Consider the following 24,761-nt stretch of genomic DNA (forward strand, 5'->3'; position numbering starts at 1 on the left):
GGAGGCAACAATGGTGAGGTCTATACAGATACATATAGGTAAAACAGCACCGAAGGTATCAAGTGTTTGTAGGACACTGTAGATACATAAGTACCTGTTATTGTACCTGGCCATTTTTGGCATCCTGACAATTGATGTGCCTAGATTCTATTGAATCCTGTAACTAATTAATACTTACACATATAAACATATTTATACACACATGTCATGTCTTTCGCTTGTTCTCTCTTTCTTTCTCTCACTCTCCCTTTATACATACATACATATATATATGTTAAATAAAATGAGACAGCAAAACCAAGGCAGTGAAAAATTTCTAGGACATTTATAAAGAGAAAAGTAGTCTTACAACTGTTTCAGGGATGTGAGGGGTATTCCTTCATCAGAGATGATATGTGCAAGTTAAATAGAGGGAAACAGTAGAGTTTATTTTCCCTCTATTTCCATCTAGTTAACTCTCTCATATCATCTCTGATGAAGGAATATCCCTCATATCCCTGAAACAGCTGTAAGACTACTTTTCTCTCTATAAATGTCCTAGAAATTTCACACTTCCTTGGCTTTGTTGTCTCATTTTATTTAACATATACATGCTCACACATGACCCACATTAAACTCCTCACTCATACTGTTATCAAACCGGGAGTCTAACTACGGTCCTTTTGTAGCACTTACATAGCCTTACCTGCCTTTTGGGTCTTCTGGATATCAAAACCTCTCATACATATACATATATTTGTATATGTATATATATATGTTTTGGTGCAAGCACGGCTGTATGGTAGGAAGCTTGTTTCCCAGCCACATGGTTCTGGGTTCAGTCCCACTGCGTGACATCTTGGGCAAGTGTCTTCTACTATAGCCTCAGGTCAACCACAGCTTTGTGAGTGGATTTGGTAGATGGAAACTGAAAGAAGCCCATTGTGTGTGTGTGTGTGTGTGTGTGTGTGTATCTTTAGTTTCTTCTTGGTTGGTTTGGCTTGAAGGTTCCATCTTGTGATTCTTTCCTCTGACATTCTAATCAAATATCAATATTCTTAGATCCATGACACCCCTTAGTGCAGAGAAATAGTGACTTTTTTTGACGTCATCATCATTATTATTATTATTATTATTATTATTATTATTATTATTATTAATATTATTATTATTCAGGTCACTACCTGGAATCGAACTCGGAATCTTGGGGTTAGTAGCCCGCGCTCTTACCCACTACGCCATATGCTTGTAGTGACTTGACCCAAGGAGGCCTCTGATTACTGTGCAATACAGCCTGTCATGTAATGTCCCTTCAGAGATACATCAGTGAACCCTTATCTCGGCCACTTCTATTTGTGATTGTACTCTTTCAGCCATTACTGAGGTTGGCCACAAAATGTGAAATGGTGACAGTGTGGTCATTTCTTGACGACATAAAGTCCAGTGGCTCTGTGTTGTTGAAGACATATTAAATATGTCTTCTGGCACTGGTCAGTGCATTGTGTCCTTGGGTAAGGTTCTTCATTTCACATTTTCCCTGTCAACTCAGTTAGAAATGAATCTGTGTCTGTTGCAGTGTGACACCAGACAAACCATTAGCCTCAGAACTTATGAATGCAGAAAGTCAACAGCTCTTGATGGATACAGCATATTGGGGGGGGTGGGGGGTGACAGACATGGAGAGTACAAAGAGGAAGATAGACAGACAGAATAATAGATAAAGAGAGAGAGAGAGGTAGATAGATAGCTAGCTAGATAAATAGATAGATAAATAGATAGATAGATAGATAGATAGAGAGAGAGAGAGAGAGAGAGAGAGAGAGAGAGAGAGAGAGTTAGGGAGATAGATAAGCAGTTAGAGAGGAAAAAAGAGAAAGAGAGGTGAAAGGAAAGAGAGTGAGAAATGATGATAATAGAGATATGCATTTAACCCGTGGATTTGCAGGCTAAATTAATAAAATTACTTTATGTCTCATCAATTATTATATTCATTAATGACTAATGAAGGCTGTAGAATTTGGTTTTAGTGTCATACCTGGCTTTCCAAATGCATTTAGGCTGGCACAAGGGAGTGAAAGAGTCAGAAGCAGGAATTAATATCAATACCAATGATTCTATTATGGATATCACATCATTCCTAATTCTCTCTCTTTCTCTTTCTCTCTCTCCCCCTCTCTCTCTCTCTCTCTCTCTCTCTCTCTCTCTCATATATATATATATATATATATATATATATATATATATATATATATATATATATCTTCCTTCCTCTCCTTCACTTTCTCTCTCTCTGTTTCTCTCTCTCTATCTCTCTGTCTCTGTCCCTCTCTGTCTCTGTCTGTCTCTCTCTCTCTCTCTCTCTCTCTCTCTCTATATATATATATATATATATATATATATATATATATCTACATATACATATATGTATGTATGTATATATATATATATATATATATATATATATATATATATATATATATATATATATATAATTTTCTTTCTCTCTCTGTCTATTTCTCTCTCTCTTCCTCTCCGTCACTTTCTCTCTCTCTCTATCTATCTATCTAACTACCTGAATTCCTATTCAACAGAGTTCATCATTCATACACACACACACACACACACACACACACACACACATATATATTTATATATATGCGCACACAGACACATACATAGATTGGACTGTCACACACAGTTTTTCACACACAGACATACAACTAGACTCACACATAGAGATACACGAAGGAAGCCATGGTAACAACTGCTAACAGCCACATCAAAATCTCTCATAAATTCCAAGAAACAACCAAAATTAATCAAAGACTCCTTCCCTCTTACATAAGTAATTTATATTCAAAAATCAGACACTGTCAGTGCCATTTACTAAGGTTTCCTAATGTGGAGGAAACAGTTGAATTCTTGAAAATATTTTAAAAGTCTGGTGCTGAAAGGCAAACAAAAACTAACAGACAGGTATTAAAAGAATCAGCTTTTGGTTTCAAAGAAAATACCAGGGAAATGAAGAACTTTCTGGATTTAGCGTTGCTTCAAGGTTATTCTGTGTTGATAGAACAAATGATAATTCTTACGATTAAAAGAGAAGTTTCTTCAGGTAATTGCAAATTCCAGTAATGTTAATGCTACAAATATTGGAGTTATGGCGAGAAATGGGGCAATCAAAAAAAGTGCTTTATAAATACAGGGGTACAGATGTGACACCATGGTTAAGGAAATCATTTTGCAGCCATGTGCCACCAAATTTGATTCTAATGCCAAGCACCTTTGAGAAAGTGTCTTCTCCTTCATGATTATGTCAACCAAAGTTCCAAAACCAAAGGTTGTTACATGGTTACATGGAAACAAAAGAACTCTGCCATCATCATTCATCATCGTTTAACGTCCGCTTTCCATGCTAGCATGGGTTGGACGATTTGACTGAGGATTGCTGAAACCGGATGGCAACACCAGGCTCTAATCTAATTTGGCAGAGTTTCTACAGCTGGATGCCCTTCAATGAAAATGAATGGTTCTCTTGTAAATTCTAGAGATGAAAAAGTTTTTTCTTGCATACATATATCAAAATTCCTTTTTATTAATCTTAAATAATCTTTCCACCCTACAACCATAACTACTTTCGTCATACCTCTCCCTACATTATTACTACCTACATATAACTTCTATTCTATAATATTCTAATTTAATTATCTTACACTACTTCGATATTCATATGTTATTCTACCATCCCTGCCCATATTTTGTATGAACCTCATTTTATTAATATAAAACCTATACCAAATATTCATATACCTCCCCCTCTTTCTCGATATATATTTTTATAGACAATGTTTGGACCATTACATAATATACACACATAAACATTATTTGTATGTAATCTATTTTTTTCACAATATGCACTTAGTTACACCTCTCTTACCTATTCTAAATATTACTATTATAATTACTATTATAATTACTATTATTATTATTATTATTATTATTATTATTATTATTATTATTATTATTATTATTATTGCCCTTGCACAGCTTCTAATGCTGGAGATGTACTACAGTGTCAGCTGTTCACTACCAGTGAACTAAGGTAACACCTCTTATTTTTCGAGCACCTTCTGGAGTATTGGAGCGGTTCCAAGCTGTGCTGTTTTCTGCAAATGCTCCACCCTTATTGCAGCCCCTATTTGTTCCACATACTTCTCGAGATTTTTCTCACTGTTCCCAGATCTCCGACAATTATTGGTACCATTGCTACCTTTTTTCATCGACCACAATCGCTTAACCTCCCAAGCTAACCTGTCGTATCTCTCGACTTTTCTTTCTTCCTTATCGCATACCTTGTTCTCAGCTGGGCATGCTATATCTATGATCCAGCATCGTTTACTTTCTTTCTCAATTAACACTATGTTCGGCTTCCTATTCTCTATTATTATCATCATCATCATCATCATCATCATCATCATCATCATCATCATTATTATTATTATTATTATTATTATTATTATTATTATTATTATTATTATTATTATTATTATTATTATTATTATTATCATCATCATCATAATTAACTATTGCCAATATTTATGATACTTCTTACTTTTTACTTTTTACTATTGATATATGCAAATATCTTTTAATACTTTTTCGGTGACTATTTTGCCCTTCTATCCTTTTTTATTATCCTTTTCCCCTCTTTCCTTTTTTTCTTATGCATAACTTATTCCATTTGTATAATATATATATATATATTTTTAAAAAACTGCTTCTCTTAACTATTCCAATTTTTATTTCTTAAATTTAAAAAAAATTATTTTGTGTTTCTTACAAACCTACCTATATTAACCAAAATCTTACAAATTATATACGCATATACTTACAGTCATTCTAAAGGCACAACAATCACTTCCACAAAATGCAGAAACTCTCATAGATATAGTTTATTTATCTTTATGGTTTTGCATATAAATAGATTTATAGTATTTCCACTTTTTTCTCTTTATTAGAATCAATATTATTTTTATTCATCTATCATAATAATTATTATTACTGCTTGTAACATTTTTTCAATTTTATATTTACACCAATTAATATAATTAATACATTATATTCTATATTTTACTTTTAAAACTTATAAACTTTATACATATGCGTATGTCATATATTATACATACTATTATACAAAGGTATATGGATGTACATATGTGTGTATATATCTGCATATGCACACATGTATATATATATATATATATATATATATATATATGCATATATGCACATATCCTTTTATCTTGTTTCATAGTTTCTGTTCCTTTTAAATGTACCAGTATACATAAAATATATATATACATACTTTGAAATGATATTCTTCTCTTATATTGGAGATTTATATATATGAATTACTTCTCATATCTTTATTATACTTATTTTTTCGTACCTTTCACTCCATAATAATAAAAATGTTTTTTCTTACATTCCCTTTCACTACTATAGAAACGTGTATTTCTTCAAAAAATCTTTCTTATGAATTTATCTTAGCCTTATCTCCCCTACACTGTTACCTTATTCAATCTCTCAAAACAACAAAAAACTCTTTTATCACCTTACATGTTTTTTTGTTTTTTTTTCCAATAATTTCAACCATCTCAAGTATTTTCTTTCTCAATTCTGTAATATTAACAACTATTCGCCCTTTTTAGTCCTTCCTCTTAGATAAATAAATATTTTTTCCTCATTATATTAACCTAATAATTAGTCCCTCACAAGCCTAATTTTTTTTGTCGTTTGAATTTCAAGAAACTTATATATAAAATCACACTAACTATTTGTATTTCTTATTCTAGGAATTTTTTAAAACAATTTCTTTTTAATATACACCATAATTTATTTTCATTATTTTCATTGTATACCACTCATAACTGTCAAATCATATATAAATTTAGATATAGCAATGCTGTCCCATTGGATGCTTATTTATTTATATATATACACATGAGCCATATATACAGAGAAGCCATGATAGATCGTAGACCAAACACCATTCAATTTTTTTTCTCCGTGCTTATCTCCTGGTTTTCTCTGTATTCTTTCTGTTGAAGCGCGTAGCTCGAAACGTTAAAGACTTTCTGTATTCCTGAGTGTCAAACTAATACATCCTTTTGTTGTTTACATCACCGGTCTTCGTCTGTTGTTTTTTTTTTCGTACATTCTCCCATATGTATATATGCATATATATATATATATATATATATAATACATATATGTGAGTATATGCATATATACATACATGTATGTACATACCTACATCTACATGTATATATAGATGCATATCTGGGCACAGGATGTCAGAACAAAATGTGCACAAGATGAAAAACAGAACATAAACAGAGCACAGAAAACAAACGCGCCACATAGAGAATATTTCTTTCATCAGCTGCCCATATTCTAAACTAAGTGTTTCGAAGAATTAGGGCAGGACGCATGGTTAGAATAGTTCTTCCCGTGGAAACAAATTAAATTAAATTTGTAATGCGGAGGAATTACGGGGCAAACAGAAAACACGACAGGAAAATGAAACAGTGAAAATAAACAAGGAGGGCTGTAGGCCAGACGTGAAAAAAATATCTGTATATATATATATATATATATATATATATATATATATATATATATATATATATATATATATATTACTTCTTATGATAAATGCTTTATATGGAATGTATATCGCTAAATTACTTATCTTAATATAAAGAGAATGTTTCTTAAACATTTTTCACTTATATTTCCAAATATCCATTAACCGCATCAGTTATAGTTTTTACACATCTAGACTCAACACTACCTACTCATGTTTTTATCTTTCATCTTTCATAATCATATTACAAATATCTGAATATGTTATATGACACTCACTCCATCTTGTCTTCTCTAACACTATAATAATCTTCTTATATATTCTTTTTGATGTATTCTTCTTTCACACTGAGGAGAACAGAGATATGTAATTAATTTAATTATAATTAAATTAATTTCTAATTTTTACCATGTTTTTTGCACATTAATATTGCCGCTCAAAACAATCGTATGTATGGATGAACATTTTATAAACTTATAACACCTCTTCTCTATCTTCAATTGTTTGTCGAGTTTATATAGGATACGTGTGCTATAAATGCTCATAACACACCTTATATATATATATGTATGTATGTATGTGTGTGTGTATGTGTGTGTGTCTGTGTGAGTGTTTCTATCGGTGTTCATCCTCCACCACTGATAACTGGTGTTGGTGTGGTTATTTCCCACTAACTTAGCAGTTTGGCAAAAAGTGACCAATAAATTAAGCACCGGGTTCAGAAAAGTAAAAAAGAACTGGGTGGGGGGGGGGGGTCAATTCATTTGGCTAGAATTTTTAGTTGGAGCCCCAGCATGGCCGCAGTCTAATGACTGAAACAAGTAAAAGCTAAAAGATATGTATACATGCACACAAACACACATATATATACATGGGCACAGACACGGCTTTGTGGTTAAGAACCTCGTTTCCTTTCCAAATGTCTTTGGATTGAATCCCACTGCATGACACCTTGGGGACGTATATTCTACCATTGGTCAGCTCTGGGCTGACCTAAGTCTTGTAATTGAATAGAGGTGCAGGAGTGGCTGTGTGGTAAGTAGCTTGCTTACCAACCACATGGTTCTGGGTTCAGTCCCACAGCATGGCACCTTGGGCAAGTGTCTTCTACTATAGCCTCAGGCTGACTAAAGCCTTGTGAGTGGATTTGGTAGACGGAAACTGAAAGAAGCCCATCATCATCAGCAGCAGCAGCAGCATCATCGTCGTTTAACGTCCGCTTTCCATGCTAGCATGGGTTGGACGATTTGACTAAGGACTGGTGAAACCAGATGGCTACACCAGGCTCCAATCTGATTTGGCAGAGTTTCTACAGCTGGATGCCCTTCCTAATGCCAACCACTCCGAGAATGTCGTGGGTGCTTTTATGTGCCACCAGCACGAAGGCCAGTCAGGCGGTACTGGCAATGGCCATGCTCAAAATGGTGTATTCTATGTGCCACCCACACAAGAGCCAGTCCAGGGGCACTGGCAACGATCTCGCTCGAAAGTCCTTACACATGCCATGGGCACATATATAAATATATATAAATAAATCCAATAAGGATTTTAAATTTTGGCTCAAGGTCAGCAATTTTAGAGGAGTGGGTCAGTCAATTAACATCAACCCCAGTGTTTAACCTCAGCAGAATTTGAACTGAGAATGTACAGATGGACGGAATACTGCTGAGCATTTTGTCCAATGAGTTAACGATTCTGCCAGCTCACCACCTTAACATCAGGTTAATAACCCTTTCTACTAAAGGCACAAGACCTGAAATTTGGTGGGAGGAGACTAGTTGATTGCATTGACCCCTGTGTTTCACTGGTACTTAATTTGTCGAACCCCAAAAGGATCAAAGGCAAGTTCGACTTCAATAGAATTTGAACTCAGAACATAGTGGCAGACGAAATACTGCTATGCATTTCGCCCGGCATGCTAATGATTCTAGCAGCTTGCTGCCTTACATCAGGTTAATAATGACAGTTTTTATTTTACTAAGTTCTTCATTAATTTCGAAATTAACTGAAACAAAAGCAGTGCATTTCACCAGAAATATGGTAACAGAAGGGTTAACATCATCATCATCATCAGCATCATCATCGTTTAACGTCCCGCTTCCATGCTAGCATGGGTTGGACGATTTGACTGAGGACTGGCGAACCAGATAGCTGCACCAGACTCCAATCTGATTTGACAGAGTTTCTACAGCTGGATGCCCTTCCTAACGCCAGGATACCCTTCCACTTTTATTAACTTTTATTTGACAAGAAACCCCTGAATATATTCAAAGAAAGAAAGGAAAGTTTGGTAAAGACACCAAAAGGCTGGAACTGAAAGACTGGGTAGCAAGCTAACTGGACCCTAATCCATTAAGCAGCTTCGACCAAATTAATGAAAGATTGTGTATAAAGAGGAAAAACAATTTTATTAGTAGCTTCAAAGGTTCAATAGAAAAGGCTATAACATGAATCAGAGCTAGGTTCAAAACAATGATATGAAATATAGATAAAAGACTTAGTCAAGTGCTTCGACAGCAGAGCAATCATACACGCAATTAAATAACAATAGTGTCTGTATTTAATGTTTCAAAGTAGAATTTTAATTTAGGAAAAAAAAAAGAAAAAAAAAAAAAAGAATTGATTAATCTATCAGAATATTGTCACACATTACTTTATGGAAATTTTGAATTTCTTTCTTCTTTATTTTTGAAGTTATTTCTAAAAATCAAGCTTTTAATTGTTAGTTATCACAAAGAAGGTTATCGTAATAGAAATTCAAGTTTTACCTCATAAAACCTCAAATAAAGATAACTTATATTAATGACATGTGCTATCATTTTATTATGCAGTATGCATATATATATATGTGTGTATATATATATATATATATATATAAGCAAATATGGTGTGTGTATGTGTATATACATGCATATATATATATATATATATATATAATACATAATACATACATATATATCTATATCTATCTATTTATCTATCTATCTATATATATATATATATATATATATATATATATATATTCAAATATAGTGTGTGTGTATGTGTATATACATAATACATAATACATACATATATATCTATATCTATATCTATCTATATCTATATCTATCTATCTATCTATCTATCTATCTATCTATCTATCTATCTATATATATATATATATATATATATATATATATATATATATAATATGTATGTATATACATATATATGTGAGTGTGTGTGTGTTCATATGGTAAAACACTCACATACACATGTATATATTGGAGACTAGCAATGCGTATTATGCATATATAGCAAAAAAAAAAAAAACAAGAAAATTAAAAGACTGGCAGAAATTTCGCGACTTATTGAAGTCATTAGTAATTCCTTTTGTTCTTTAATTTGAGCGTACGGAGTAAAATGGTAAAACAAACGGAAGGAGAGCGAAAATACTATGAATGTCGATAATATTTATGGCAAGGAGGGAAGAAAATTTTATGGAGTCAGGTCTGGTTTGGTCTGATTCAACACCCGCCCACAATACGTGTTTATTAAGTGGCATAAAGCACATATATAATACATAGTATATACACATGCATACACACACACATATATATAAATATATGTATATATATATATATACATACGGTAAAAACCTTCATTCGGTTTTTTCATACTGAGCTACCCGGCAGAATTGTTAATTATTAATTTTATTACTAATTGATGATTCCCTGCCCTGCATATCTATATATATATACATAGATAGATATAAATAAATATAGGGATGGTATTATTAAAATGCTGTCACGAGTGGCAAGTGAATTATCAGCCGTACAGGCAAATTAATAAAATATATACGTACAGTATTAGATATGTACATATATAGACAAGGGCACTACATGAGTACCTATATCGCTAAACAATTGAAGTAAAATAATTCTTCTGTACCACCAAATAGTCACAAATCTATTACAGACATGATAAGAAAAATTATCAGTGAACAATGTCTTATATATATATATATATATATATATATATATATATATATATATATATATATAGAGAGAGAGAGAGAGAGAGAGAGAGAGAGAGAGAGAGAGATCTATATATATATATATATATAATCATCCCCGGAAAATACCCACAAAGATTATTTACACGGGTGTTTACTGCCGGAATGAAGCTCCACTACAAGTACTGTTTCTTCTTTGTTCTTTTTTCAGCACATCGCTCTCACGTCTTACTACAACTCTCCTCTTACAGATATAATAATTCATTCCTCTACTATTACCGTCTCCAATGAAGGGATACATTGGATTTTCTCTGAAACAGCTGTTAGACTTTATCCATAAAATATATTTCTAACTTTGCCATTGTTCTCTTTATCCTTTTCTCTCTTTATACATGCACACGCTAATACACGACCTATGTTATATTCCCCACTCATGTTTATACAACGAAAGGGGCAAAACTAGTCGGTATACAGCACTTACTCGGTATTACCTGTATCTTTGGGTTTGGTCGAAACTAATACCCTTCATAACCTTATATATATATATATATATATATATATATATATATATGTATATATGTAAATATATATATGTGTGTGTATGCACATGTATAATAAATATATGTATTAAGAGGCATATAATACAAAGAAATCATATACACACAGATGTATGTTTAGAAGTGTTCTAATGTAGATATGTTTTACATTCTTATACACTAAACACACACTGACCTGGTGTGCATGGAGATTATGTATGTGAATGTATGTGTATGCATGTATGTGTGCACACATGTATGTATGTATGTATGTATGTATGTATGTATGTATATATGTATGTATATATGTATGTGTGTATGTATGTATTATGTATGTATGTACCGCCTGACTGGCCTTCGTGTGGGTGACACGTAAAAGCACCCACTACACTCTCTGAGTGGTTGGCGTTAGGAAGGGCATCCAGCTGTAGAAACTCTGCCAAATCAGATTGGAGCCTGGTGTAGCCATCTGGTTTCACCAGTCCTCAGTCAAATCGTCCAACCCATGCTAGCATGGAAAGTGGATGTTAAACGACGACGACGATATAAATATCTTCAACATCATGTAACATCCATCTTCCACACTGGTATGAGTAGAGAGAGAGAGAGAGAGAAAGAGAGGTACATGTGTATGTGTGTTTATATAACATGTACATGTATATATACATATATCATCATCATCATCATCATCATCGTTCAACATCCGTTTTCCATGCTGGCATGGGTTGGACGGTTTGATTGGGGTCAGGGAAGCCTGGAGGCTGCACCAGTCTCCAATCTGATCTGGCAGTGTTTCTACAGCTGGATGCCCTTCCTAATGCCAACCACTTCAAGAGTATAGGGCTGCTTTTTACATGTCACTGGTACAGGGGCCAGAGGAGCTGGCATCGACCACAGTCAGATGGTGCTTTTTGTGGGCCACCAGCATGGGGCTCACAACTTCAATTTCCAGTTGATTCGATTTTAATATTGATGTCGATGTTGATGTACTTGACTCAATAGGTCTCCTCAAGCATGGCATGTTGCCCTACGATCGAAGGTACATATATGTTTATATTTATATGTGTATATATATATATATATATATATATATATATATATATATATATATATATATATATGTGTGTGTGTGTGTGTGTGTACCCAGTGTAAGCTATGGACACATAAGAGGTGCAGCAATATCAAAGGAAGGCTAACTAGCAAGATAGTTTTTGAATATGGCAGATGCTCAGGAGCAATAAAACACTGAAAATGTGCAGAGAACAACTTCTGCCACATTCCAGGGAGAAAAACTAGAAGTAGTTGATAGCTTTCATTACCTAGTTGATCAAGTTAGTAAAGGGGGAGAGTGTGCTGAAAGTGTAGCTGCTAGAATAAGAATAGCCTGGACAAAGTTCAGAGAGCTCTTACCTCTGCTGGTGACAAAGGACCTCTTGCTCAGAGTAAAAGGTAGACTGTATGACACGTGTACAAACAGCCATGCTACATGGCAGTGAAACATGGGCTGTGACTGCTGAGGACATGCATAAGCTCGCAAGGAATGAAGACAGTATGCCCCAATGGATGTGTAATGTCAGTGTGCATACTCGACAGAGTGTAAGTACCTTGAGAGAAAAGTCGGACCTAAGAAGCATCAGTTGTGGTATGCAAGAAAGACGATTGCACTGGTATGGTCATTTGGCAAGAATGGATGAAGATAGCTGTGTGAAAAAGTGCCACACCCTAGTGGTTGAGAGTACCTGTGGAAGTGGGAGACCCAGGAAGACCTGGGATGAGGTGGTGAAGCACAACCTTCGAACATTAGGCCTCACTATACGTACATATACATGTGTGCATGTGAGTGTGTGTATTTATTATATAAACATATATATAAATATATATATTATATATGTTTCGGGTGTTGGGTCACATGAAGGCAATGACCAAGACCTTTGGCATTATGTCATGCCTGAGAAGAAGACCCATTAAGGCAAGCAAAATTGCAGTCATGGCAGATACTGGTGTCATGCAAATGGCACCTGTGCCAGTGGAATGTAAAAGCACCCATTACACTCTCAGAGTGGTTGGTGTTAGGAAGGGCATCCAGCCATAGAAAGCTATACCAAATTAGACTGGAGTCTGGTGCAGCCTTCCAGCTTATCATTCCCGGTCAAACTGTCCAACCCATGCCAGTATGGACAACGGACGTTAAATGATGATGATGATGGTGATAATATATATTTGTATATATGTGTACGGGTACATACATATATATATATATATATATATATATATATATATATATATATATATATATATATATATATATACATATATACACACACATACACATATACAAATATAGTGTATGTTTGTGTGTGTGTGTGTATAAATATATATATATTTATACACATATATATATGTATGAATGTACATATGTACATATATATGTATGTATGTACATATGTATGTATGTATGTATGTATGTATGTATGTATAATCATATATATAGAAGTAGGAAATACTAACGAAGGTACACATGGTAACCAATATTGAGTGGAGAGAATATACAAAATAAAAATAATACTAACAAGAAACAGTCTCCACAATGTCTCTGTAGGCACTTAATGAATTCAAACTTCCCATTATACAAATACCAAACTTATGGTGCATATATGCAAAGTTCTTTGATATCACTAATGTTTTTTTATGATGATTACAGCTGGTCCTGTTGTGGCTAATGACCATTTTGTCTGTATAAATACAAACTATTTAAGGCAACTCATCCAATTTGGAAAAATTCTTTGGCTCGACTTCTGGACAGCATTAACCATTTATATTCTCCATACACTTTTATATTTATCATATCTGTATTAAAACCTAGTCTTTTGAAATCTGTTATAAATTCTTCGTTTGACATATTTACATGAAGTTTCCTTCAAAAAAACACCCAGTAACAGCTTATAGAATTTTATCTTTATGAAACCACATCTCTCAGTCCCATATCTTTTTCTATCAATGATTGTTTAATGCTATACGCATTACATCAACTTGAGTATATGCAGTTGATAGCCAAAGGGGTATGTTGTACTATTGGAAGGTTAATTCATATCCTGCTTGACTATTAACTTCTTTTTTGTTAATCTTCTTTGAGTGAGTTGTGTCTGATATCTTAATCCTGAATGTGTAACATGAAGAGAAAAGAATAACTGTGGTTGCTTATCTTTGGTGAAAATTACATTCCATAATGCTATATGTTTTCATTTCCTGTAGCAAACATTCCTAACTTTCATGTTTTCTTATTTCATTAACCCTTTAACATTCATATTATTCTGTTGTCAAATTTGTAAAAAACACAAGTGTTGGTGCCATGTGAAAAGCACCCAGTCCACACTCTGTAAAGTGGTTGGTGTTAGGAAGGACATCCAGCCTTAGAAAGCGTGCCAAAACAGACAACTGGAGTCTGGTACAGCCCTCCCACTTTCCAGCTCCTATCAAACTGTCCAACCCATGCCAGCATGGAAAATGGACATTAAATGATGATTATGATGATGATGATGATGACAATGAAGATTGTTTCAAATTATTTACGCATTTATTTCATAGCTTCAGAATGTTGTTGATGTGATTGCTTCCATTTAGAAAGACATTGTAGGGTGCATGTAGAAGGCCTTATCTGACCAGTTTGAGCATAAACCAGAACATTGGGGCCAGATATGGCCTTTCTAAATGCTAAAGGTTTAAAACATTGAAATATACCATTATTCTGATCATTTCAAAGCTACCCACTTTCATCATTTTTTTTTAACGTCCACATTTCCCTGCTTGCATTGGTCAGACAGAGTTTATTGAGATAAGTTTTCTGCAACCAAATGCCCTTCCTGTTGCCAACCATCACCTGTTTCCAAATAAGGTAATATTTCCCCATGGCCAGACATGTTTTTACAGAATATTGGAAATGAAAGACACTATTTGTATGACGTCCTCTTCCCCTGAAAATTGCTGACCTTTGCCAAAATTAGAAAGAATTAACATTATTGTCAGTATTGTTATTATTATTCTCTCAATTCAAGTTTTGTTGGAACTCCTGGAATTCTGCATGAGCAATGAACTTGCTACCTGCAGCCTATAATACCCTGCAATGTGTTCTCTTCAACTAATACTTTTCTGTAGATTCTGGCCATGCCAAGGAGCCAAACTTTTAGCAACATCTCTACTGGGCTCTCTATTCCCATTTCCTTCATATTCCTCTCAATACTTTTGATGCTGTCCCCAAGACTCCAACAACAATCCACACATCATTATTAACCCCTCTTCCCCTGAGTTACCTATGTCATGTCTCAGCTCCTTTCTGCACCTCAGAGACACAACACTACTCAACGCATGAGCTGTTCCAACTGTGTTTGCAGCTTTTGATGTGAGAGTATGGTCCTCTTTAAGACAGTCCCAAGTGCCCCAATAACAATAAGTGCCACACTTACGTTTGAAACTCTATGGATGTGTTTCACTTCGAATACTTGGTCTTGGAATTTTTTCATTTGCTGTCTTTACAATATTCTGGTCTTCAGGCAGAGTTGTGCCCATGAATGGCCATTCTTTGGACTTGTTCTGCAGGAGAGTGATATCTGGTTGGTTATGTTGCAAACAGCACATTTGCACAGTTATTGTTATTATTATTATTATTATTGTTATGTGAGGGAGTAGTTCATACCTTCAAAGTGGTGATAAGGTACATCATCATCATCATCATCATCATCGTTGAATGTCCGTTTTCCATGCTGGCATGGGTTGGATGGTTTAACTGGGGTCTAGGAAGCCAGGAGGCTGCACCAGGCTCCAATCTGATCTGGCAGTGTTTCTACAGCTGGATGCTCTTCCTAACGCCAACCACTCCGAGAGTGTAGTGGGTGCTTTTTATGTGCCACCAGCAGAGGGGCCAGAGGAGCCATGGTTATGTGTTGTGATGCTCTTATTTTTACTGTATTGAAAGTGTTTTATGTAGGATGTGTGCGGTGCATAGTAGCTATTTTCTGTGTGTATATATATATATTTGTTAGTCCTGGTGTTTTGGTTATGTATTTGTGTGAATATCTTTATCATAAATAATGCGCTTACTATGATAGGAATTGTGTCTGTTTTAGACTCCACATTCGAGTTACCTCTATTTCCAGATTTCTGTATTTTGAAAGTTTCTCCATTTCTTTTAGGGAAGCGTTGTCATCTGCTGGTATTGATACATCGATTAGAAAGCATTTTTTTCTTCATGATCTTTGACAACTATATTTGGCCTATTGGCCTTAATTTCTCTATCTGTGTGTATTGGCATCTCCTCAAGTATAATTGGTTTCTCATTTTCTGTGACCTTTTCTGGCGTGTGCCTATACCATCTTTTTTCTGTTGTTATTCCATTGTGTTGGCATAGCTTCCAGTGTATATAGGTCCCAGCTCTGTCGTGTCTGTGAATATATTCCTTCTTAGCCAGGACTGGGCAGCCAGAGACAATATGATTTATCGTACCTTCTCCATCTCCACATATTCTGCAAATACTCATATATCTTTTCATTACATCATCATCATCATCATCATTGTTTAACGTCCGCTTTCCATGTTTTTGGTAATTTTTGCTGGGGAGGCTTTGATCTGGTGCTGCAATTAAAAATCCTTCAGTCTCTGCTTTGAGTCTTGAGCTTCTCAGCCATTGCTTCGGTTCTGCTTTGTCCATTTCTTTTTTTTAGTTTAGCCCAGTATTTGCCATGAAGAGGCTTTTCTTGCCATCATTTTATCATGATTTGTTGCTGTTCTAGTTTTAGTTTTATTATTATTATTATTATTATTATTATTATTATTATTATTATTATTAGTATATGTTTGACTTTTGCTTTGTATTTGTACAAGTTGGCTCCAAGTCTCACCCAGAGACGTCAAGAGACAACAAGTTAGAAGTTCGTGTTGGTGTTATGCCTAGGGTGCCATATATTTGGTTTTGTACATAGTATTGTTCTAGAGAATGTTTAAGAAAACATAAGACAATTATGAGTTTGTTTTAAAAGTTTGAGATTACATAAGCAGTATTTTATGTAGGATATGGGCAGTTCCCATGAGCCTATAATTATTATTATTATTATTATTATTATTATTATTATTATTATTATTATTATTACTATTATTATTACTAATATTTGAAAGAAGTCGGCAAAAGTTAATGGTGTTGACAATGGACACATTATAGTGCTGGTAATAACTATGAACTTTTATAATATTCTGATGTAAGTTATTGCCAACCAGACAATTAGTTCTCACCCTATTAACATCATCTTCACAAGGCCTGTGTGTATCCAAATCACATATTAATAATTTTGGTTTACAGGCAGAATTGTTAGAGAGTAGGACAAAATCTTTGGCAATATTTCTTGTGCCTAAGTCTGTGAGCAAGCAAAATTGTTAGCACACCAGGTGAAATGCTTAACAGTACTTTGTCTGTCTTATTTTGGGTTCAAATTCTACCGAGGTCGACTTTGCCTTTCATCCTTTCAGAGTCAATAAATTAAGTACCAGTTGCATACTGGGGTTGTCTAATCGACTGCCCTCCCTCCCAAAAATTTCAGGCCTTGTGCCTAGAGTAGAAAAGAATATTTCTTGTGCTTCTTTATGGGCTGAATTCAAATCACGCTAAGATCAACTTTGTCTTTCATCCTTCCAGGGTTGATAAAATTAAGTTTCAGTCTTATACTGGAAATGAAATCACAAACTCATGTCTAACTTACCAGCTTTCACTCACATATTCTCTTCTTAAATTCCTTATTGATCATCAAATAAAACACACATTTTTTTCTCGTTGCTATCAGACTATTGATACCCAGCAAGGGTTTTACTTATCAATTACATGACAGGCTTCTCCACAGTTTCCATCTAACAAATTCTATTGCTTCCCAACCACACGGTTCTGAGTTCAGTCCCCCTGTGTGGCACCTTGGGCAAATGTTTTCTGCTTTAATCTCAGGCTGAGCAAAGTCATCTGAGTGGATTTGGTAGATGGAAACTAAAAGAAGCCTGTCATATACACACACACACACACACACACACACACACACACACACAGACGCACACATACATATATTTATAGATAGATAGATAGATAAAGAGATAGATTTGTGTGTGTGTGTGTGTGTGTATGTCTTTGTATCTGTGCTTGTCCCCACTACTGCCTGACAACTTATGCTGTTGTATTTACATCCCATAACTTAGCAGTTCAGCAAAGAAGAATGATAGAATAAGTACCAGGCTTTTAAAAAAATAACTATTGGAGTCGATGCATTCAACTAAAATTCTGCAAAGAAATGCCCCAGCATGGCCGCAGTCTAATGACTGAAACAAACAAACGATAAGTTATTCGTCAACGTGGGACTATGATAGAAAGCACATGTCCAAAGTGCTGTGAAGAGAGATTGAACCTGGCACCCTGTAGCTTTCTAACCCCCCAGCCATTTACCTCCATTCACATTCACAGTTTCCTCTCCTGTCACCGTCCGTTTTATTAAATTACAGTGAACTTTCAGACTTCTGTAATATTTCATCTACATTTCATCTGAAATAAGTTGTTTCAATATATTTTCTATTTTCAAGACTTAATTCTAAGTGGAAAACTATTTTTTCTTGAAATTTATTTTGATAAAATTCTTTATTCTTTATTCTTTGTTCTTTGTTCTATTGTTTCAATTCTGTATGAACTGTTGGTCGTATGACTGTACATTAAATCAATACGTATTGCAGCAATAATATTTCATCCCACAAAAAAAGAGATAACAGCATTAGACAACAGTATTTCTCATCAACTTTGTAGTAGTAGTAATAGTAGTAGTAGTTGTTGTTGTTGTTGCTGTAGTTATTATTATTATTATTATTATTGTTCAGTAGTTTTATTTTTATCACATGCTTTCACTTCACTACCGAGCGCAGCTCTGTGCGCCTTGGGTATGTGCTGTTGTTTGCTGTGGTGCTCTTATGGTTACTGTATTGAAAGTGTTTTACTCAGGAAGTGTGCAGTGCCCAGTAGTGCAATTTTCTGTATGTTATATATATTTGTAAGTCCTGGTGTTTTTGTTATGTATTTATCTGAATATTTTTTAATCATACGTAATGTACCTACTATGACAGGAATTGTTTCTGATTTTAGATTCCACATTCGCGACCCAAATCTTTGTATTTTCAAAGTTTCTCCATTCTTCTTATTATTATCATCATCATCATCATCATCATCATCATTATTATTATTATTATTATTATTATTATTATTATTATTATTATTATTATTGAGTGAGAGAGCAGTGCATGCCATCAAAGTGACACTGGGATAAAACATACGAAGCCCAATATACCCATCATGACTACTCGTCTGATAAGGGTACACCAGGCGCATGCATCACAACCATATGTGCACGACATGATCTTGTATCAAGATAAACAGCGCATGACCTTGCAGGTTGGGCCCAGTTAGAATCTTTTTCAGGTCGAGTAGCCCATCCCGCTCAAAAGGTCACTGAATAAGGTTAGTTTAAGGATGTTGAACGAAACACCCATGTTTCCAAAGGTGAATGATTCAAACCCCAAAGAACTCCTCTCAACACATGACTATGATGCTCCCCCACTACTTCTGCTCGTGATCAGAGATGCACATATCGTCAGCCACCAAGGGACATGCTCAACTGGTTAAGGTCAAATAACTGACAAGCAAATCTGTGGTATTGAGCAGAATATTTGCTGTAGGTCATTTTTTATACCAAGACAAAACAATGTACATGATATCACTTCAAATCAATTAAGATCAGAAGCCATGAGAGCCATTGCCTGGTACTGCATCCGGGCATTTATTATTATCATTATCATTATTATTGTTGTTATCATCATCATCATCATCATCATTATTATTCAGTCTTATTTTTATTATATGCTTTCACTTCGCTACTGAGTGCAGGTCTGTGCCTTGGGTATAGGCTGTAGTTTATTGTGATGCTCTTATGGCTACTGTATTGAAAGCGTTTTATGTAGGATGTGTGCGGTGCCTCGTAGTGCTATTTTCTGTATGTTATACACATCTGTAAGTCCTGGTGTTTTTCTTATGTATTTGTCTGAATATTTTTTTATCATACCTAATGAACCTACATTCGAGTTACCTCTATTTCCAAACTTTTGTATTTTGAAATTGTCTCCATTCCTTTTAGAGACACATTGTCATCTGTCGTTATTGAGACATCGATTAGAAAGCAATTTATCATTATCATCATCATCATCATCATCATCATCATCATTATCATTACTATTATTATTACTATCATGATCATGATCATCATCATTATTATTATTATTATTATTATTATTATTATTATTATTATTATTATTATTATTATCATTATTATTATTATCATTATCAGGTTTACCTCAATTGGGCCACATCTGTTCTTGAAAATACAGAATTTTCGAAACTGGTTACAGTTGAAGATATTTCAAAGGGAGAAGTCCTTTGCCAACTTATTGATGCTTTCCAAGCATCGCAAGGAAATGGTTCCAGACTTTTGGATGAGGTAAATGTTTGTATTCTTTAAATATTCACCAAAATTGTCTATAAATGGCTGTTTTAATTTTATCGGATTCATAGGAAGACTAATATGCATTTTATGAAAGTGGTGAGCTGGCAGAAACATTAGCACACCAGGTGACATTCTTAGCAGCATTTTGTCTGTCTTTATGTACTGAGTTCAAATTCCACTGAGGTCGACTTTGCCTTTTATCCTTTCAGGATTGATAAATTAAGTGCCATTTGCGTACTGGGGTCAATCTAATTGACTGGCCCCCTCCCTCCCCAAAATTTCGGGCCTTTTGCCTAGAGTAAAAAAGAATATACATTTTATGGATATACTGATGCTGCTCTTTCCCTTCCTGCTACTTCTCCTTCTCCTCTTTCTTCTTCACCCCTCTCTCCACTCCTCTTCTTCCCCTTCGCTTCTTCCTCCTCCTCTTACTACTACTACTACTAAAGTGGAAGAAGTCAGTGACATCCTTGCCTTTGATTTTTCAAACTTGACATGACTAGTATAATCAAGAATGATTTTAGCCATCCTCATCATCATCTTTAAAGCAAAACCCAGACCTCTTTGAGCAGAACAAACTAAGTAGCATTAGATACAATTAAAAAGAAAAATCTTTGAATTATTTACATTATTTACATTTGACGTATATTTGTCCTCATCTTGTTTGTTGTTAACACAACGTTTCGGCTGATATACCCTCCAGCCTTCTTCAAGTGTCTTGAGGAAATTTCAAACCTGAGTTCTCATTCCTAAGGTATTTTTCAATGTTATTATTATTATTATTGTTCAGATCACTGCCTGGAATCGAACTTGGAATCTTGGGGTTAGTATCCCGCGCTCTTAACCACTACGCCATATACTTATCAAACATTTTAAATCTTTAAGTTAGTTATAAAGTATTTCAGTAACTTCCATTACTGACCAATTACTGACCGATTTCTGCTGACCGATTCTGCTACTAACCGATTTCTGCTATTGCCAAGCATGTTGACAGCACATTTAGAAAAGAAGCCATTATAGTAGAGGCATGCGTGATACATGGATGGTACATCTAGGTAGTGAGGGGAATTTCGGCTTCTGTTTATTGGCACAACAAATAATTTGTTTAGAATTTCCAACACTAATTTACGAATTAATCGTAAACATCCATCTTGCGGAAATGTAGATTTACATAAATAATGAAGTTAGAGAATTATTTTAAAAATATTTTTATCAGAAATATTCAATGAATTGTTCAGGTATTTATGGAAACTCATTACAAAATCAAAAACGAAACTTTAAATTCAAAATATTTCTTTTTATAATTTTATTTATTTACTTTGTTTATTATGTTTTACATAGTTTTGCTTTGAAATATAAAAAATACAAAAAAGAATAAAAGAAAATGGAAACTACATAGAACTACTGGCATGGTAGTGTGGTTAGAAAACTCACTTTGCAATCACATGGCTTCAGGTTCAGTCCCAATGTGCAGCAACTTAGGCTTGTGTCTTCTACTATAATCCTTGGCACTGACCAATGCCTAGTGAGGAAATTTTGGACATAGGAACTGTGTAAAATACTGTTAACTTGTATATATATATCACCATCATCATCATTTAACGTCTGTTGTCCATGCTGGCATGGGTTGGACGGTTTGACTGGGCTGGCACACTGAAAGGCTGCACCATGCTCCGGTCTGATTTGGCATGGTTTTCTACAGCTGGATGCTCTTCCTAATGCCAACCACTCCAAGAGTTTAATGGGTGCTTTGACATGCCACTGGCACTGGTGGCATTTGCATGTCACTGGGATGCTTTTACGTGCCAATAGGTACTAATTTGCATGACACCTCTACCTGCCATGATTGCGATTTTGCTCAGCTTGATGGGTCCTCTTCTCAAGCATGACATAAAGCCAAAAATCTCATTCATTGCCCTCATGAGGCCCGACACCCAAAAGGAACTCAGCCACTTTGTCTCCATGAGATACATGCATATATCCATACACACACACACACACACACACACACACACATACACAACAGTTTCCCAATGGTGCCATGTAAAAAGCTCTCATGTTGGAATCACATAAAGACCACCCATGTTGGTGTCACACAAAAGTCACCCATGCCAGTGTCATGTAAAGTACATCAATGGTGGCTCCACATAGAAAGCAGCCCCCCCCCCCCCCTTACAGTCTTTGGTTGGTGTTAGTAAGGACATCTAGCCATAGAGACCATGCCAGAAACAGATGACTGAAGACTGCTGCAGCCCTCCAGCCTTGCCAGTCCCTGTCAAACTGCCCAACCCATGCCAGCATTGAAAGCAGACATTAAATGATGATGATGATGATGATGATGGTGGTGGTGGTGGTGGTGGCGGCGGTGGCAGCGGCGACGATGACAACGACGACAACAACGACAACGATGATGATGATGATGATGATGATGATGATGAGGAGGAGGAGGAGGAGGAGGAGGAGGAGGAGGAGGAGGAGGAGGAGGAGGAGTGTGTTTATGTTTCTCCTTCACCACCACTGCCTCGACAACCAGTTTTGGTTTGTTTACATTCCCATGCCTTAGCAGTTTGACAAGAGAGACCAATAAAATGAATATCAGACTACAAAAAAGAAAAAAAAGAAAATAGTTACTGTTGTTGATTTATTTGACAAAACTTTCCGAGGCAGTGCCCCAGCATGACCACAGTCTAATGAATGAAGCAACTAAAAGCTGAAGATAAAAAATCAGATCCACCTCGTCTTCACACAAGGACCATTTTCCAAGCAATCTGAGTCTTTGATTCACAACACCATAAATCAGAATTAAAATTAATGTGTACAGTTCAACTTCTGCTTGCAACTATTACACTTCATTTTAATCAGCAATTTGCTTTGTTTTGTGTTTTTTTAATTTATATATGTCAACCAACAAGTTTGATGTAACCATTGAAAAATTAGTGAAAACCAATTAAAATGAAATTTCTGAACCTTTATCAAACATCCAGATAAAGAGTTGAATAGCTGGGGCTTTCTTCTGGTGACCTGTTCCAACATGTTACAATTAATCATCGCTAAAATGCCGATCTAAGCTGTGTTTCAGGTCTCACAGCTCATAGATTTAATCCTGCTAGAGTTGGCTTAGCCTTTCAACTATTTGATGCTAATAAAATACATTATAATCATACACATGGCCTGCTTCGAATTACACAATATTGAATTCGGTGGATCATTATGAAGAATTATGGATGGCCATATTGATGATTCCTTGATCTGCAGTTTATTTTTATATTGTTGATGAGAGCTCCCCAGCAGCAGCACAAGGATAGAGCTGTCTAACAAGAAAGATTAACACAGATGTATTTAACGACACTAACAGAGCTATAACAACTCTGATTGCAAGTTGTTCAACGCACTAAAACTGAGATATGTTATTAAACTAAAGTAGAAAATTGTAACAACACTAACAGAACTATTGAGCAACACTAAGATAGCTATCCAACAACACTAATACAACTATCCAGCAATACTAACACAGCTAACAACACTGATAGAGCTAACAACACTAAAAGTGTTATACAACAGCACTAATAGAGCTATCCAAAACACTAACAGAGCTAACGAGAGCCAACAACACAAACAGAGCTAACGAGAGCCAACAACACAAACAGAGCTATCCAACAACACTAGCAAGGCTATCTGATAACACTGATTTATCTGACAACACTAACAGAGCTATCCAACAACACTAATAGAGTTGTCCAACAACACTAACAGAGCTACTTGACAACACTAATAAAGCTATCCAACAATACTAACATGCAGCTATCCAATGAGATTAACATAGAGCTACATCACAACATTAACACACAACTATCTAACCTAACAAACACTATTCAACAATGCCTTACACAGAGCAGTCTAACCATGTTGATACTGGGTCAACCAGTATTCCTTTCTACTCTAGGCACAAGGCCCGAAATTTTGGGGTAGGGGGCCAGTCAATTAGATCGACCACCAGTACACAACTGGTACTCAATTTATCGAACCCGAAATGATGA

The 24,761-nt window shown here is 35.1% G+C and overlaps 1 protein-coding gene across 1 annotated transcript in view; it reads left to right on the forward strand.

Moving 5' to 3' along the window:
• LOC106875233 (uncharacterized) overlaps window positions 1–24,761 on the forward strand; it is a 201,723-nt gene that overhangs the window by 44,530 nt on the left and 132,432 nt on the right. The window contains exon 2 of the mRNA XM_089348486.1: window positions 20,569–20,718. Coding sequence (XP_089204612.1) covers window positions 20,569–20,718 — 150 coding nt within the window. The remainder of the gene's footprint in view (window positions 1–20,568; window positions 20,719–24,761) is intronic.

The sequence above is a fragment of the Octopus bimaculoides genome, chromosome 3 (assembly GCF_046866305.1).
Source record: "Octopus bimaculoides isolate indiv1 chromosome 3, ASM4686630v1, whole genome shotgun sequence".
Lineage (NCBI taxonomy): Eukaryota > Metazoa > Mollusca > Cephalopoda > Octopoda > Octopodidae > Octopus > Octopus bimaculoides.